Source organism: Rattus norvegicus, chromosome 14, assembly GCF_036323735.1.
Source record: "Rattus norvegicus strain BN/NHsdMcwi chromosome 14, GRCr8, whole genome shotgun sequence".
In the NCBI taxonomy this organism is placed as follows: domain Eukaryota; kingdom Metazoa; phylum Chordata; class Mammalia; order Rodentia; family Muridae; genus Rattus; species Rattus norvegicus.
Window position 1 is genome coordinate 76,787,069 of NC_086032.1, and position 16,962 is coordinate 76,804,030.

Here is a 16,962-nt window from a genome sequence, read left to right on the forward strand (position 1 = left end):
GAGCCTGAAAATTGTGGTCTGGCCATAGAGGCAAAGGCGGTTTGACCCTCAGCGGTCTCCACTCACATCTTTGAGGCTGCTTCTCCCTAGATTTCACAATGTGCTCAATCCCAAAGAGGGTCCAGCATGAAGCAGCCATACATCTTCATCTCCTGTGGGTTGATGAACCCCATCTACCCCCAAATTCCTCTGAGGTGGCATCATGGAAAATTACAAGTAGGCAGCTGACTGACTCCAGGAATATAAAAATCACGAGGCAGACTGGAGAGACAGCCCAGTAGTTACCAGCACTGGCTGCTCCCAGCACTCAGGAGGCAGAAGTATCTCTGAGTCTGAGGCCAGCCTGGTCTACAGAATGAGTTCCAGAAAAGCCAGGGATAGATAAACCTTTTCTCAAAAACCAACCACCCACCCAACCAACCAACCAACCAACTAAACAAACAAACCAAAAAAAAAAAAAAAATCAAACCAACCAACCAAAAAGAAAAAACAAATCCACTGGCTGCTCCTCCAGAGAACCTAGGTTTAATTTCTATATATTTTGGTAGCTCATAACCAATTCCAGTTCTGGAAGATCCAAAATCCTCGAACCTTCATAGGAACCAGGCACGCATGTGGTAACAGACTTAATGCAAGCGAAACACCCATACACATAAAATAAACATATACCATAAATCATAAGGCATCAAGCTAATACATTGCCAAAATAGGTGTTTGTCAGGTTAGAGACCTCGTTGCCAGACCCTGCAGGTGAGCCTACATGGGCAGCAGGGGGCAACACTGGGCTTGACATTGAACATGGACAGGAGGCTTGAGCCCTTAGTGGAAGGCTGCTCTGGTTTCTAAAGCCCCTGCAAAGTCAGGCGTGTTTAACAGTCCAAGTCAGGCAGGCAACAGCCAAGCTGGGGACAGTTTCTTTGTAAGGACCATGGGATGACGTGTGGTAATGCCAGAGTCCTTCTCCACCAGCTGCAGTGACCAGCAGACATCCACTATGATGTCAACTGTCAGAATGACAGCAGCAACCTGGCTTCCTTCTCCCTGTTCCATCTCCTCTGGGCCCTGTGGTAGGTGTTTCACTTGTTGGGTTCCCTGGCAGATAGCATAGTTAAATTTGTCACATCAAACACAGTGAAATGGGCAGTTGATAGGATGAGACCACACATCACCAAACACTGTAGTACCTGGACATTTTTTGAGACTCCCCTAGGGCTGCTTTGCCTAAGTCCATCACATGTGGACAACGGGGTCCATTTCTGCTCCTGGGGCCCTGAGAGAGAGTTGTCTCAGGATGACCTTAGCAGTCACGGGGTTTTTTGTCCCTCAGTAGGTGTGTAGTCTGGAGCAGTCTCCACTTTACCCTTTGCTTTGCAGAAAGTCTAAGGATTCTCCCAGCTCAAGAGTGCCTTCAAAACCAATGAAAGTAGCCACCAAAGGGGCTGTAAGTCTAGCATGAGGTAAGAACTTAGTACATTCATTCCAACCCCAAAGTGATCTTTCTGTCTAAACTGCCCAGCTGAGGGAGGTGAGGTCCAGGAGTTACTGCTAAGGGACCAAGCCAGTACACAGAACCACCCCACTCATCCCCACACAGTAGCATGTCCCTAACCACAAGGCCAGCAGCTAAGTGGAGGACACTTGTTTTGGTCTCCATCTTACTTTTACCCCAAGATGAGTGAATGATGACACTGGCCAAGGGATAATTCTTGCTAAAGGTAAGGGATTTGTGGGCAAAATGTCAGCTGTCAGTAGGAGGTGGCACAGGGTGTCAGTCGGGGTGACGTGCAGATCAGATTCCTTGTGCTTCCAGCCACCCTTCCCGACGTCAGCCTGACACCTGGCTGCATCTGCTAACCTGTCACAGTGATGCCTCCTCTACAGACTGTCACCCCTGCCTAAACTGGGATCACTGCAGGTAAAATCCCCGTCACCACCACTCAGTCTGCACCGAAGCTTCTGGCAAAGTGTCTGGCTGGAGGCAAACAGGTGGATGTGCCTAAGCCAACACCCTCACCTCATCAAACGGGGAAATTCACTTTCATTTGTCATTACAATACAGTCTAAAGCTTCCTTCGGTGTTTTCGGCGTTTTCTTAACGTACAAGAATTTGTTACACTAGATGCAGACATTTGACAAGGATATATTTTATTTTTTCATAAAAGTTTTAACAAAAATATATTTTTTCCTTAACTTAAAAAGTTTCAGGAAGCAATCTTCCGGCTGTTAGAATTCATTACACATTTTACAAAGAGAGGAAAGTAGCCAATAGGATGGTAGAGTGTGACGCAACAGAGCCCTCACTTCAGAAGCTTAACTTTGTCCTTCAGCACCTTAAAGGTGGGGTTCCTGCTGATCTTCTTGTTGAAGATGGCCAGGAGCTCCTCCTCCGATGTGTGATGGTCACTCATCACCGCATGGTACTGAGCTATAACCTTTACAACAAGAACAGACGTCAGGTGGGGAGCACATGTACCTGTCAGGGGATGAAGTGCACGGAAAAGGCCCAGATGCGGACCAACATTACAGAATAAAAGACATCCGGATGTTGGCCACACAGTGAGCTGCTCATGAAGATAAGCAGCTGCCTCAGCGTACACAACTGCAGGTCACGCAGAGCTACAGCATCAGCACCAAAAAGGGAAGGGCTCACAAGATGGCTCAGCTGTGAAGGGCCTTGCAAACTGAACACTCAAGTTCATTCCCTAGGGCCCCGAGGGCCCACAAAATAAAAGGAAAGAACAGACTCATCAAGCTGTTCTCTGACCTCCACGTGTACACGTGTGTACAGAAATGTATACACACGCACGCACGCACGCACGCACGCACGCACGCACGCACACAGAGTAAATAAATGCAATAAACCCTTTCTGGAAAAAGCATCAGTAGCCATTTACGTCAGCAAAGGAGAACCAAGTGCCTGGAAAGAGTACCCTCCGACCATTTCCAGTACAGCCAAGTGTAGGGAACAGTCTTTCGTCAGGTCCAGGGTAGGAAAGCCACCCTGGCTTGGCAGCAGGATGGGCTGGTTCCAGCTGCACACCCCTAAGGGGCCATGTGAGCAGCTCTGGGAATGTCTGTCTCTCTCAGTGTGGCAGGTTAAACAACACATACATATAAATCACCCCTCCTCAGCTGCTCCATGCCTGATTTGGCTGCAGGATATACCTTTTTCTTTAACTTCTTGACTGATATCTCGTTGTCTGGAGCCTGTTTCAGAACAGCTTTAATGGTCCCCTTCCAGTTGAATTTACCTACAGTAAGAAGAAAGATGGATGCATAAGGCCAAGTTTCATTTGTCTTGTCATCCCAAAGGCAAAGAAAACTGTCTGCCTAGTGTTCTGCTTCCTAGGAAATGACACAACTTTCCCATGAACAAGATCCTAAGTCCTTCACTAGCTCAGTAACTCACTAGCCCAATAATGGGAGCTTCCACGCACCAAAGTCTATGTTCAAGAGGAGAGAAGGCTTTCATAAGCATCACAGTTGGGACAGCCTCAGGGAAGAAGGTGCAACAGACATACTGACTGGGCATGCAGAGATCGTGGGGCATAGAAGGTGCACCTGAGCAGCTAAGCCTGTCCCTGGTTTTCCTGCAAGGCCCAACTCTAAACTCACCAGGCTCCCCAAACCCAGGACAATGTGGGAAGGTGGTGAGAGACAGATGGGCAGTGCCACAGGACTTTCCATGGGACAGGCTCTTCATTTCATAGTCTAGATTTAGAGCAGAGAAAGCCAGTGACCTGGAAGGCCAACAGGTACACACTTGCATTCAGCAAAGGAGCTAAGAAAGGGGATGTCTAGCCAGTCACCAACACTGACAGCACAACCATTACCTCCAGGCTAGTGCCACAGCCTGTGTTAACCATGGACCATTGCTGGCTAAGGTCGAATGCCTTCCAAAGGCTGCGGCAGGGACTGTGGGTAATGAGTAAGAAGCTGTCCTGCTGTGGTGACAGCAGTCCACAAGGAGACTTGCCTTGTCACTCAGCCTGGCAGTGACAAGGAGCAGGGAACTTGGACTTCCTTCACATTTGCCTGGCAGCAGGAATACCTACTACCTTAAGGTCTGGAGGGAAAATCAGGTAAGCAGGAAGTAGGCTGTGAGCACAGGCCTGTAGTCCCAACTACCCGGATGCTAGGTAGGAGGATCAAGGCTAGTCTGGGGTATAAAATAAGGTCAAGGCTAGCCCAGACAACCTTAGTGATGTTTCTGTTCCAAGATAATAAAAAAGGTTATGGATGAAGCTCAGTAACAGACTGTTTGTTTAGCACGGGCGAGACCCAGGTCAAGCCTTAGTGGGAGCAAGTGGCCGGGTGCGGTGGTGCACATCTTTAATCCTAGAACTAAGGAGGCAGAGTGCAAAGTCAGTCTGGTCTACAGAGCCCGGGGCAGCCAGGGATACAGAGAAACCCCTGTCTTGAAAACAAAACAAAAATGTATGTATAACACACAAATATGATACATAAACAAGTCTTAAATCACAATAGTGAGAAGGAAAAAAAAAAAAAACCCAGATCCAACCAGAAAAGGGACAAAAGGCCAAGAAAAGAAACAACAATCCTTTGAACTACAAAGTTGGAGAGAGGCTTCAAGAGATCTGACTGAACCTGGACAGTCACTGAGCCTTCATCTATGGCTGTAACTCCCATCTTGGCTCCCTACTGTCGCTTGACAACAAACAGAACTCGCAGTATCACGATGCAGGGACTCTGTGTGAGAGGCGGTATTTAAGAGAAGGTCTTGGATTCTGACAGCATATACACGGAAGGTTACAGATTGGGAGGTGGCTATGGAGCTTCCTGTAAGGAGATCCTAGGAACAGACCCAGAGACAGAGGAGGGGACATTGACAACTGCCTGGACCTCAGGACATGTCTACAGGATAAGAATCGGACAAGTCAGATGGGAAAGGGAAGAAGCTTGGAAAACCTCACTGAATTCACTGCCAATTCCAAGGGCAATATACTGCTATGGTCTGGATCTGGGTGCCCCTCAAGGCTGAGACCCAGCTCGGTGGCAGAGAAGTACAGAAGAACCTCGTAAAGACAGCACTAGCAGATGTCATCTTTAAGAGGATGTGGGACCTGAGCCTCTTCTCTTTCCCTTCCTGGCCTTTTGAGTAATAGGACTCTACCACAGACCCCAAATCAACAGGGCCTAGTGACCGTGAGCCAAAACTGATTTTATAGTTTGATCATCTCAGATATTTGTCACAGTAGCGAAATGCTAGCCAGCATCTATGTATTTTTAATCAAGATCCCCCCCCCTTCCTAAGAGAGGATTGAGGCACCAACATACAGGCCTGGAATATTGGATTAACTTCAATATTCTTAGCTGGGCCTCTGATGGGCATGACCCTGCAAGGAAGTGCCTGACCCACCTCTGGCAAGGAGCATCCCTTCCCTACCCACTCGGAGCAAACACAGGCAGTGGTACCTTTTGATGGAGCCTCATGGTCCTCAGGCTCTCCCTCTTCAGGCTGCCCTGGCAACTTCATCTTTTTTTTCTTGTTATCAGACTCAACTGTCACAGAAGCAAAGAGGGTTAGATGCTAGCACTCATAAAGTCTAACTTGGCATCAGCAGCAGCTCCTCCTGCACCTCACTCTGCAGATTCTGGTACCATGCTTCCTAACTGAAGGCTGAGAGGTGAGGCCGGCTGGGTCCCCAGAGCTTCTGCTCTTCTTACTTGGTCCATAAGGGAGGCCTAACACTCCCCCCGACAGCCCCGCTGCAAACCCAATGCACAGGCCGACACACACCTTCTGAGTGCTTTTGCCGCTTCCGTTTTCCTGCTGCTGTCTTGGTCGGCCCCTCATCAGCATCCTCCGCGGGGCCCCCATTTCTGTCTGCTCCCTCTTCAGAAGCCTGTGCATCCCGGGCTCTCTTCTTCTCTGGGGCGCCGTTGGCCTCCGCGGCATCCTCCCCACCAGCCTCATGTCCGGCCTCCTGGCCCTTTTTGCGCTTCTTTGGCTTCTGGCCCTTCAGATTTTCCTGGTGGTTTTCTAACTTCAGCTCTTTCTTCTCTTTCTTCCTGCTCTTCTGTCGTTCTTCCTTCCTTTCTCTTTTATTCTTCTTTGCCTCTGTTTGCTCCTCTGTGGTGCCATTTGTTTTTGTGGATGGAACCTTAGTGGGGACCTCTGTATTTGGCTTTGCCATGTGGCTGGGTGGCTGCTGATCTTGCTCCTTATGAAGTAAAACAGGAATCATCTAAGGACCCAGTCTGGCCAGGTCTACTGTTCACACCATACTGTTTATAATACCCAGCAGACAAAATTTAGCAATACAAATACAAATTGAACAAAAAATACCCCTTCCCTCTCTCAGATCCCATTCTGGAACGTGTTTCATGGTACAAAAGGGTGAAATGAAGCCACTCTGTGACTTGGCTCACTGTCACTCTTTATCTGGATAAGGAAGAGCAGTCAGGTATGGGCTAAGTCAGGGAGCTGTGTGTCTGCAGAGTTGGGCTAGAAGGAACTTGGGGGCTACTGCTCCAGCTATAGGACAGCATGTGTGACTACTGTGTGTGGATGAGTCACCTGCCAGGACACAGCATGTGCAACCTCCATGCACAGCTGACACATGGCTAACAAATGAGACACAAAGAGAACAAGGTAGGGGCTGAGATCTCAGCACCCCCTAAAGTCATGTCCTCAATGTCCTAACTTCATCCGACCAGGGCCCACTTGCAAAACCCTCTACACCTCCCAACAGTGCCAGAGCTAATGATGAGCCTTCAACACATGGGTCTTTGGAGATGTTCAGTGCCCCAACAGTAGTGCACGAGCACTGAGTGCCAGAGCCTTCAACTCCCCTTCTACTAAGCTCACACCCAGTCTCCAACTGGTGTCCAGGCAGCTCATGGCTGCAGGAGGAAGGCACACAGCAACTCCATTCCCTGCTCCTGAGTGATGCTTGATAAACCATTCCCCAGAGGAACACCACACCCCTTTCCTCTCTGCCCACCGCCTCTGCTCTTCTTAGACCTGCTGTGTGTAGCCCCTCATCCGCTGTTGTCTCTTTCCACCACTCAGCTGCACCAGGGCAGCATGTACCCTGATGATGGCTGCATCCATGGCCCCTGCTAACTCTGACACGGAGAGAAGCTGGACATCAGAAGAAAGAACCCTGACCTTGCCACATTTGCACTTACAGGAGGATTTGCCCACCCAAGGCTAAACTGAGCCCAAGGCCCATGTGCTCTGTAGATGGTCCCTGGGCAGAGGCACAGGGCCTGCTGCTATCCACTCTTTATTTATGCCTTACTCACTGCAGCTAGGTTTTAGCTGTCAGAGCATGGCAGAAGCCGACTGATTATTTTCCTATTTTTTTAATGAGTTCATAAATTCAAAAGAACTAGAAGAAAAAAAATCAAAACCCTGCAGTTGAACTAAGCAATTTCAAATCTTTGACTATTTTTGTGAAAATACAAATAGCCTTTTAAAATTATATATAATTTCAATAGTTATTTATATATGTGTGTATATATGTATATATACACACATATATAAATATACATGTCAATTAAATGATAAACAAATGACCTAGAAGCCAAAGGTCTATACCAGGTGTGTCTTTTTAGTCACTTTCCACCTTATTTTTTGTCACATAACCTCGAGCTTTTTATTTAGGCTCTCCCAGCTGGCTAACAAGTCCTTGGGATCCACCCCCTCTGCTCCTCATTGCTGGGTTACAGACAAGCACCACCACGCCAAGCTTGTATGAGAACACTGGGAACCCAAACTCAGGCCCCTCATGCTCAGACGGCAAGGCTACTCAGAGTATCTTCCTTCCTTCTCAAATGGCTGAACCAAGTTCCCAAACAGGATATAAGTGAACAGCTGTAAACTAACACCAAGTCCCGCTCCTGTAGTCTTCTCTGGCTCTCTAACTGCTTTCACCACAGAAGATTAATAGTTCAAATGTTCTTAGAAGCAGACTCAGACTGACTAACCACAACACTCCAATATGCAGGGAGTCTGGGGTCAACACTAGGCTGAAAGACCACTCAGATATGATGCCTTCAGTCTGTTTAAATTCCTTTCATGACGTCAAGCCACTGCTGATACTTAAGGTCTGCAATAAGTAAGGAATAAATAAGTGTATAGTAGCCTGGATGTTTTAGATTGGGAAGCTGAGGCTCAGAGGCTAAATAATGTGACCATGATCAAGCACACACAAAGCACCACAGGGGCCAGAAACAGGTCAGACAGACATCGAGTCCTGGACCATCCCCTGTACTTAGCCTGACTGCTGTGCCGGTCATTTCACAAACAGGTCCCACTGTCAAGCACGTGGGGTGAATGGCTGTCTCTGCACACCGGGCGCTCCCAGCTCATTCCTGCCCATCAAGGAGAGAGCACAGAGCCTCTCTGAAAATGTCATGACCTCACACATGCACCCCGTTTCGGTATTCCCAGTCGTCTGCCATAGTGCAATGGCAACGTGGGGTGGACTCACGCTGCTGGCTGCTTCGGAGAAGATGTTCCACACCTGCTCCAGAACAGAGTCGCTGTGCACTTTCAGGCTGTTCCTCATCCAGTTCTGTGGACACAAGAGAAAGAGCCACTGTCCCTCTGCAGGTCACAGATGGTCACACCATGATTTAGAAAGTTATTTAAATACATACCTGAAACTTCGCCTTTTTTCTGGGAACATTGTCAAAAGCACTAATTTGCTGCAAAAGTTCTCGCACCTTGGGGCTGACGTTGGGTTTCTTTATTAACTCATTAATTTTCTATTTAAGACAGAAGAAAACAAACAAATGGCAAAATTATATGAAGCCAAACTCAAGTGGTTGGCATGGCAAAGGGCTCTCACGCTTTAAACTAAGATTCTGTGTGTACATCTATGCACAATGACAAACTTTCTCCTATTCAACACAGCACTGGAGTCCAGGCCAAGGAGGTTAAGCAAGAAAAGGCAGCCAAAGCCTCCCTAACAGAAGGAACAAAATCAGTACATGCATGTACAGGCAGTGTTTGAGGGAATATGGTCTTGCATGTAGACAGCACTACATGGGACAGCCAGTTAGAATGAACAACTCATTCAGCAGAGCTGCAGAATGCACAACCTGCGCACACACACACGCACACACGCACACACGCACGCACGCACGCACGCACGCCAAGAAAAATAAAAAAATAAATAAATAAAAAACATTCAGACGGGAGCATTAGGAGAATTCTATCTGTAACCCAATATAAAGAACCATAACCAAAGTGGTGAAGGGACTGTGCACTGAACAGCTCCAAGAATGAAACAGGGCATTAACCTCATGGACTGAGACGATGTTTACATGTCAGCCTGAAAGCCCTGGTGAAGTCCAGCATATGTGTGCTTTAATTCATAGAACCCTGAGGGACTCCAAACGACAAAAACAATCTTGAAAAATAATAGGTTTGGTTTTTTTAAATTTCAAAACTTACTACAAAGCTCTGGAAAAGAACAGAAAATGCAGGGATAAGACAGGATGTCAAGAATAGTCCATGGAAGAATAGACCCACTTTTCAACAAATGATGCCAGGAATAGTGGATCCTCACAGGAAAATCGGATGCTTACCGTACCGTATGTTATAAAAAACACCTCAAAATGAATCAAGGATCTACATTTAAAGATGTAAAACTATTAAAACCTTGGAGAAGGAAGAACCTTATAGTTTGGTAATGGTTTCTTACACACGACAGATAGACAATATTAAGTAAAGGTCAACAAGATGGCTCCGTGGGGAAGGGGGCGGGGTATTTGTGTGGAGGTCAGAGCACCTGCATCCTAGCTGAGCCACCTTGCCAGTATTGCAGACATATTACAGACAGAGGTTTCAGCAGCTTCTCAAGTGGTACTCAACCAGGCAGCTACTGCAAGTCCCTCATGAGGGTCATGCCAGTAGCAGGTACCTTCAGGGAGAGCCACCACCCCAACTTCACACTCGCGCTGTGCCATTCTGTGGGGGAACTACTAATCTATTCTCAGGAGAACGCAGTCTGCACAAAGGTGACATCTGTCCACCCATCTTTCCTTGTTGCAAACCAGAGTTTGCTGCTTTTGTACATAATTTCACTAGAAAAGTTCTTCAGTTTGTGGAAATGTTCCTTTTGTTCAGCTGTGACAGACTGGCATGGCTTAAGCTGTAAGAGCTCTACCACTGGTGTAACCTGTACACACTCTGAACCCTTGAATATTTTGAGAGCGATCTGTGAGAGCATGAGCCAGATATAAATGCACAATTTTATCTTTCTCAAGGTGTTCCGACACTTCTGCTGCACCCTAAGATGTGTGCCTCTGGGACTTGTCTGCACAGGTGACGCACTTATCGCTGAACCCCCAGAAGGAAGTGGGTGTGGGACGAGCAATGGGATGGGAGAGCCTCACCTGAATCCATGCCTGCTGTTTCACATCACCTTTGTGTGTTTTGGCTTCATAGCCTTTGCCTCCGTATTTCTGATCTTCACTGATGCATTTCACATGGTTTTTGTAGTCGTCACCCCTGCAGAGGGACCCAAGCCTGGTCACTAGGCTGACAGCATGCTAACAGCTCTCAAAGACTTTCCATTTGACCAACTGCACAAGCCACCTAATTCTTAACCATTTCCCCCCTACTTAAGCTCACCCTCCCCTATCCTGAGCGCTTACTTCCTCACACTGGATAACAGTGGAAGTACATGCTCAATGGCCACATTTTCTCTAAAAACATTGTTTTATTAAGGGTGCTAGGAATGAACCTAGGGCCCCATGCTCACCAGGCAAGAGCTCTGCCACCGAACCGTACGCCCTTCAACTATACGCCCCTCAAAAGTGTGTGTGCTCAGTGCCACAGAGCACACATGGAGGTCAATCTGGGGAGTCGGCTCTCGTCCACCCCGAGTCCTGGGGGTGGAACTTAGGTAGTCAAGCTAGTAGGGCAAGTGCTTTAAAACCCACCTTGCCACTTTGCAAGCCCCAAATTGTCTAACCAACAGGATATGGTCCCTTTGGTCTTCTCTTGAACAAGTTCTTAAAATTAAAGGCACTTCCTGAAGTTTTGTCAACAGACCATGAGGTTTTTCAATGACAGACACAGAATAGTTTGAATGGGTTAAATATGTTACGAGCTAGTCAGGGAATGAGTCAAAGCTTATGGCCTAGGCATGTAATAATAAATTATTAGTCTCAGTCACAAATCTGGGAGCCAGGGCTGGGAAAGGAAAAGAAGACTTAAATTATTTTATCAGTTTCCTTCTTAGTGTCTGCTTTCACTCTGCTCCAGTATTCCCCCCAAGCTTTGTGGGGTCTATACCTGGATCTTTAGTAATTATCAGAACTTACCAGAAATCTTTCCCACAGTCAATGCAAGAAAGACATTCACAGTTTCTGCAAATAGACACGTGCTTTTCCACCTGTATTTTCTTCACGGATTCACCACATGCATTGCATGTAAAAAATACCATTTTTGGTTAAATGATTAAATATTTTCTGATACAGGTTTGAACTCTTGCCCTAGAAAACAAGATAAAGATGATTATAATACGCTGAAACTCCTCCCAATAAGTGAATTCCACAATAAGAGAGCAAGCTCAAAGCTTATCAGTAATTTCTGAGAAGTAGCATACTATACCAACGGCAGAAAACCCAGCAGAGTTCTCAGCACAAGACAGCAATGTGCTCTGGTGCTAACCAACGAAGCCCTCACAACAAGCTTACTCGGGAAGGACATGGCTCAACATTTCTATGAGGCCACAGAGGCACAGAGATAAAGAACCTGCCCAGGAGAGTGTAGAAGAGGATTTAAACCTCGAAGACTGGCAACACCAATAAAGCTTTCCCCAGTGCCCCCAAGCACTCCTCCTCCTGCTAAAATGTATGAAATCAATCCAAGCGGTAGCCAGTCCCACCGTGCAGGTGTGCTCTACAGATTGTCACTGAGCACAGCAACAAACCAAGGGACAAGCAGCAGAGCTTAGCAAGAAAAAGCTAAAGAACAGTTTCAATTGAGAATAAACATGATTCCTACAAGCACAATGGAGTCGCAGGTATTAAAATGAACACATCCCCTTGGCCTCAGTGGACAAGGACCAACAAACATGTTTCATTAGGGCTTTACCTATCACAGGAGCTGCCAAACCCAGGTGTGCCAGCCTCCCCAAGCGTGCGTGCATACACACACACACACACACGCACATGCACACACCCTGTTGCATGCATGCTACTATACTCTGCTAACAGATGCCTAAAGTGTTACAAATACCATGGTAACTTTCCATGCTTACATAGCCTTTTAGTCATCAGACTCTAAGAGGCAGTCATGTTCTTATAAAATAGGGTTCATTCAACCCAAATACTAACAGCTGCTTAGCCCACAACCCTTTTTCTCAGAATGGAATGAAGGTTAAGAGTTAAGTAAGCACATAGGACTTGCTTCTCTACTTCATGTAGGAACTCAGCACTAACGGGCTGTGCTTAGTTTCCAGTGAATTCAAGCATAAATCATCATTCCCCCTCTGACACACGACAGTGAGGCCATAACAAACCAAAGCAAGATCGGGGTGGTTTTCTTCCATTGAGTCCTCGATGGAAATGTCCACCCTTGTGTACATTTAAGGCACTGTTGGACAGTGGTTCACCTTAGATACAAGCCACAGGTCCTCTACATCAATGTCCCGTGCTGCCCTCTGCAGCTTGTGAACAGAGCTGACGAGCAAGGGCAGGATGTGGGCAGTTACCGTTTGGCACCAAAGGCAGACTGGGGTAGACAGGGCCACTCTAGGCTGGACAAACGTTGCTGTCTACCCTGTTTTTTTAAAGACATGGGTCACACTTCAGGGAGCTGGGACCATGCTTAATGTTCACCACAGCCTGGCTTCTGAGACACTGATTGTCATTTTGCACAAGGCAGATGGAGGTAAATAAATGTCGGGCAGCAAGGTCAGCAGTTCTGCTGCACAGCGAGAACAAGAGCCTACTGCCACCAGTCTGGACATCCTGACACATCGATGTAAGAACAAGAGGAAAGACAACTAATTGGATACCAAGAAATGGCCTACTGTGGTAGCATAGGCAACAGCTGTTATGACTAGCTAAAGGGTCCACTGAAAAACCAGGAAGCGCTTCTGCAATAAGGACAATGGAGAAAACACCCTGCTAACTTAGAGATAGTTTGGAGCTTTTCAACCTCTGTTACTGAGGACTGCTGTTTCTGGTCAAGCTCGAGAGGAGAGGGTGGGCTTGGATAAACCTTGGGATCCACGGGTGTGTCGCTGGGAAAGATCAGAATTAAAGTCCAAGAAGGACACTGGAAACAAGATACAGCAAGTGACAGAAGTGATATGGCAAAAAAATAAATAAATAAATAAATAAAAAATAAAATTAAAAAAATGCTGGCAGCATCTATGAAAAACAGGTCCCCATGGTCATGGCACAGTGTGAACAGCAACTCAGGAGAAGGTTGGAATCAAGACTGGAGCCATGCTCAACTGGTTTTCTACCTATTTATTGGGTATGAGAAGGGAATCAGTGTGCCCACCTGCTGGCTAATGAGATAAGATTTGTAAGGAGATTATTCAGATGAAGGGAGGGAGGGAGCCCAGAGTCACCTTAGCAGCATATCCACCTGGAGAAAACACCTTCCATTCGTGAGAAGTACGCAGTGCAGACTACAAAGAACAGAAAGCCAGCTCAACTGACCACCCAGCAGGGTCCAAGTCTTAGTCCAGGCTTAGGAGAATCAGAAGTGTGAAGGCCACATGCTATGAAACAGAATCCTGGGCTAAGCGAAGACAGCAACATCCTGTTAGCTTCACATTACTGTGATAAACACTAAAACCAAGAGCAATCTGGGGAGGCCAGAGGTCAAAATCAGGAGTCGCCCCGCCCACCTTCTTCTCTTTTCTAAAGATTTATTTTATTATGTTTATAAGCACCTTGCCTCTAGGTATGTGCCCAGTACTCATACAGGTCAGAAAGCAGCGTCAGATCTTGTGATGACTATTCCTGGTTATCAACTTGACTATATCTGGAATGAATTACAATCCAGAAATGGAGGGCACACCTATGATGCAGATCTTGAAGCTGAAAGATACAGGTTTCTAACCTGGATCTTAACATGGATATATTGAGGCATAGTGGCCACGGAAAGCTCAGGCCCAGGCAAGGTAGTACACGCCTTTAAACCCAGGAGACCGAGGCAAGCAGAACTTGAGTTCAAGTCCAGACTGGGACAGAGCAAGTTCCAAATCCAGGTGTGATGGTTCACACCTTTCATCTGGGCCACACCAGCTGGAGGCTCACATAAGAACATTGGAAGAAGGAAGGCTCACTCTTTTCCGCCTGCTTGTACTTACTTGCCAGCACATATGTTGAAACCTACTTCTTCAGGATTCCGGCTTACAGAAGAACAGCTGAAACACATAGCTGTGTGGGACTGAGAAACTACTAGACTCTTGGACTTCCCATTCACAGTTAGTTGTGCACTGTTGGGTTAGATGGACTATAAACTGTAAGTCATTACAATAAGTTCCCTTAATATATAGATGTTCCATAAGTTCTGTGACTCTAGAGAACCCTAATACAGATCTCTTAGATTTTGGGTGCTGGGAATTGAACTCAGGTCTCCTGGAAGAGCAGCAAATACTTTAATCACCAAGCCATGTCTGCAGTCCCCTACCTTGTCTCTCTCTCACTGGGAGTTGGGAGGCTTGCTGATTAGACCAGGCGAGCTGACTAGTGAGCCACAGGGATCCGTCGCCACACCTTGCTCTTTAACCTGGGTTCTGAGCATGAAAATTCAGGTCCTCATGCTTGTCTGTCAAGCACTTTACAGACTGGACTATCCCTTTTTCAACTCATGCACACATGATGACTACATTTGCCCCCCAAACAGCATATCTTAAAGGCCAGACTGGTAAATGCTCCCTTTAAACTTCAAGTCCTCCCCATCTCTGAAATAGGGAGTCCACCCACTATACCTAGACACAAGCCCCTTCCAGAATTAGTAGAAATCACAGGTGCACTGAAAGAGGAAAGCCACGCACATATCTCCACCCTCTTAGGACCCGGGGTAAGACCATGAGTGGGACATATGTTTCTACTGAAGCTCAAATAATCCAAGCCATTCCCCTGCCTTGAGGAAGGCAGTTCAAGTCTCCTCACCACAGCCTCACCTGAATAACTTGCAGCTGTTAGGTACTATGAAGACATTAGACGCTTGCCACCATTTGAGCAAGCCCCATATCCCTAGGCCTCAATGGCCAGAAGCTAGGCTCACAGGCTCACAGACCCCTATCATCTCTCTTACTTCTTTCTCCTGGGAGGTAGGTGCTGCAGGAAAATACATTTGCCGAGCAACTACTTCCCGTCAAGGTCTTTACCCTTGTAGAATTCACACACACCCCAAGTTAGGTCCTCTAGTATCCCTTTTGGACAGGAGTGGAGGTACCACTGGGCTAAATAGCTTGTATCTAGATCACTATTTGGGGATTCGCAGGCACTTAGTTAGGTCTTTGGTCCTCTAAGCTCAAGGAGCCCTCAGACCCTTTCTCCGGACCTAGTTCTCGAGATTCAGAGAAAAGCCCTCTCCCCATCAGCCAGCAAGTCTAAAGCCCTGTGAGGTGAGGACTAACCATGCCATCGGGCCGGACTAAAAACCGGGATGCAACGTCTCCAGCTCAGAACTCCAGATTTTGCCCGCGAGCGAGTCCTCAAGGAAGGCGGCCATGCCGCCATCGCCCTCCCTCCAGGCCCCGGGCTCCAAGCAACTCTCACCTCTCAGCCGACCCCGCCAACGGTCCCAACCGGCCGCCAGGAGCACGTGGAGCTGCAGCCGCCCAGCGAAGCACCGCCACCGGCTCGCCCAGCTTCCCCGCGCAGAACTCAATCCCGGCTAGCACGAGTCAATGCGCATGCGCATAGAGGCCAAGCCTCAAACGGAAGTGACGGCGCCGGAAGTTGCCGACGAGCTGCCGAGGGGGCGTTGTCGGAATGGTTCCGAGGCGGTTGGAGTCCTGCAGTTGACACCAGTTTGACGAGAACGAGTGTCAAGGAGGCGGCCGGGCGAGAGCGGCCTCCGTGGGTAAGGCGTCCTGGGACACTCGACTCGCGTGGGCTCCGGGTCAGCGCGGCTAGAGTGCGCGAGGCCCACTGACAGCGCGGTGTGATGGGGCCTGGCGGAGCACAAAGCTAAGATCCGTGCACTGGAGCGGGGCCTCCTCTTTCCTGCAGTCACCCTTGCTGCTGCGGTCTGCGCGCTCTTGGTGCCTGCGTCACCCCTAGATAGGAGAGGGGCCAGACCCCTTAGTCACGCCCTGCCTCATTCAGCGCATGGCCTTACGTACCTTGGTGTCCCATCGGTAGAATGCTATTATTGCAGCGCCTACTCCTCGGGACCTTGTAGGACTAAAAGATTTGTTTCATGTCAGGTGCTGGGTGGTCTTCTGCGGTTTAGTGGGTGCTCACTAGACGTTAGCTGTTCTCAACCTGAAAGACAGCATCTGGTATCCATTAGTTGTCATTATTGCTTAAAAGGTTGAATGAACGTCAAACAGGCAATGAACAGTATTGTGAGAAACATCGACCCAGGCATGGGCATTTGTTGGTGACTGGGAGGTTTCCTTCTGCTTGTTGTGACTCCTAACGCAAGGTACAACAGATGTGGTAGTTCAGATGAGAGAGATTTACTTTCTCACACTTCTAGAGGATGGATGGTCAGGAATGGGGTGTGTTCAAATTTGTTTGCTTTAGAGAACCGTCCTGGCTTACCAGTGGTCATTCTTGTTGTATCCCCGCACAATCTTCCCTCTGTGCCACTGCAGCACTGACATTTCTGCTGCAGAGCCCAACCGAATAGGCTGTTTTGAAAAAGCACAGTTCCCTTCCTAAAGGTCTAATTGCTACAGGTAAACCAAATTGTGAGGTTCTGGAGAATGCAACGGAATGCATAAAGAACCCATTTGAGTGGCATGGCCTTGTAACGTCAGAACTAGGGAGGTG

At 47.7% G+C, this 16,962-nt stretch overlaps 2 protein-coding genes across 13 annotated transcripts in view; one reads left to right on the forward strand and one right to left on the reverse strand.

Moving 5' to 3' along the window:
- Positions 1-2,124: 2,124 nt before the first annotated feature.
- Lyar (Ly1 antibody reactive) lies at positions 2,125-15,905 on the reverse strand. 6 transcript variants are annotated; one of them, XM_063272940.1, is made up of 11 exons: positions 15,597-15,746; positions 14,642-14,747; positions 11,308-11,478; positions 10,375-10,489; positions 8,632-8,739; positions 8,463-8,546; positions 5,762-6,185; positions 5,437-5,523; positions 3,616-3,711; positions 3,166-3,251; positions 2,125-2,432 (listed from the first exon to the last, which is right to left on the reverse strand). In XM_063272940.1, the coding sequence occupies exons 3-11, from the start codon at positions 11,427-11,429 to the stop codon at positions 2,298-2,300; spliced, it is 1,257 nt and encodes a 418-aa protein (XP_063129010.1). In that variant the 5' UTR covers positions 11,430-11,478; positions 14,642-14,747; positions 15,597-15,746; the 3' UTR covers positions 2,125-2,297. The 6 variants fall into 6 exon arrangements, with proteins under 6 accessions (XP_063129010.1, XP_063129008.1, XP_063129009.1 ...); XM_063272938.1 differs by lacking the exon at positions 14,642-14,747 and having other exon boundaries at positions 15,739-15,905; XM_063272939.1 differs by lacking the exon at positions 14,642-14,747 and having other exon boundaries at positions 15,597-15,832.
- A 14-nt stretch (positions 15,906-15,919) lies between these two features.
- Zbtb49 (zinc finger and BTB domain containing 49) overlaps positions 15,920-16,962 on the forward strand; it is a 32,586-nt gene continuing 31,543 nt past the window's right edge. For 5 of the 7 annotated variants that reach the window (NR_174704.1, NR_174703.1, NM_001394682.2 and 2 more), the window contains exon 1: positions 15,938-16,045. The gene's annotated coding sequence lies outside the window, so the exon portion shown is untranslated. Of the gene's footprint in view, positions 16,046-16,962 lie in introns of all 7 variants that reach the window. The other 2 variants (XM_063273141.1, XM_063273142.1) reach the window with 1 other exon arrangement.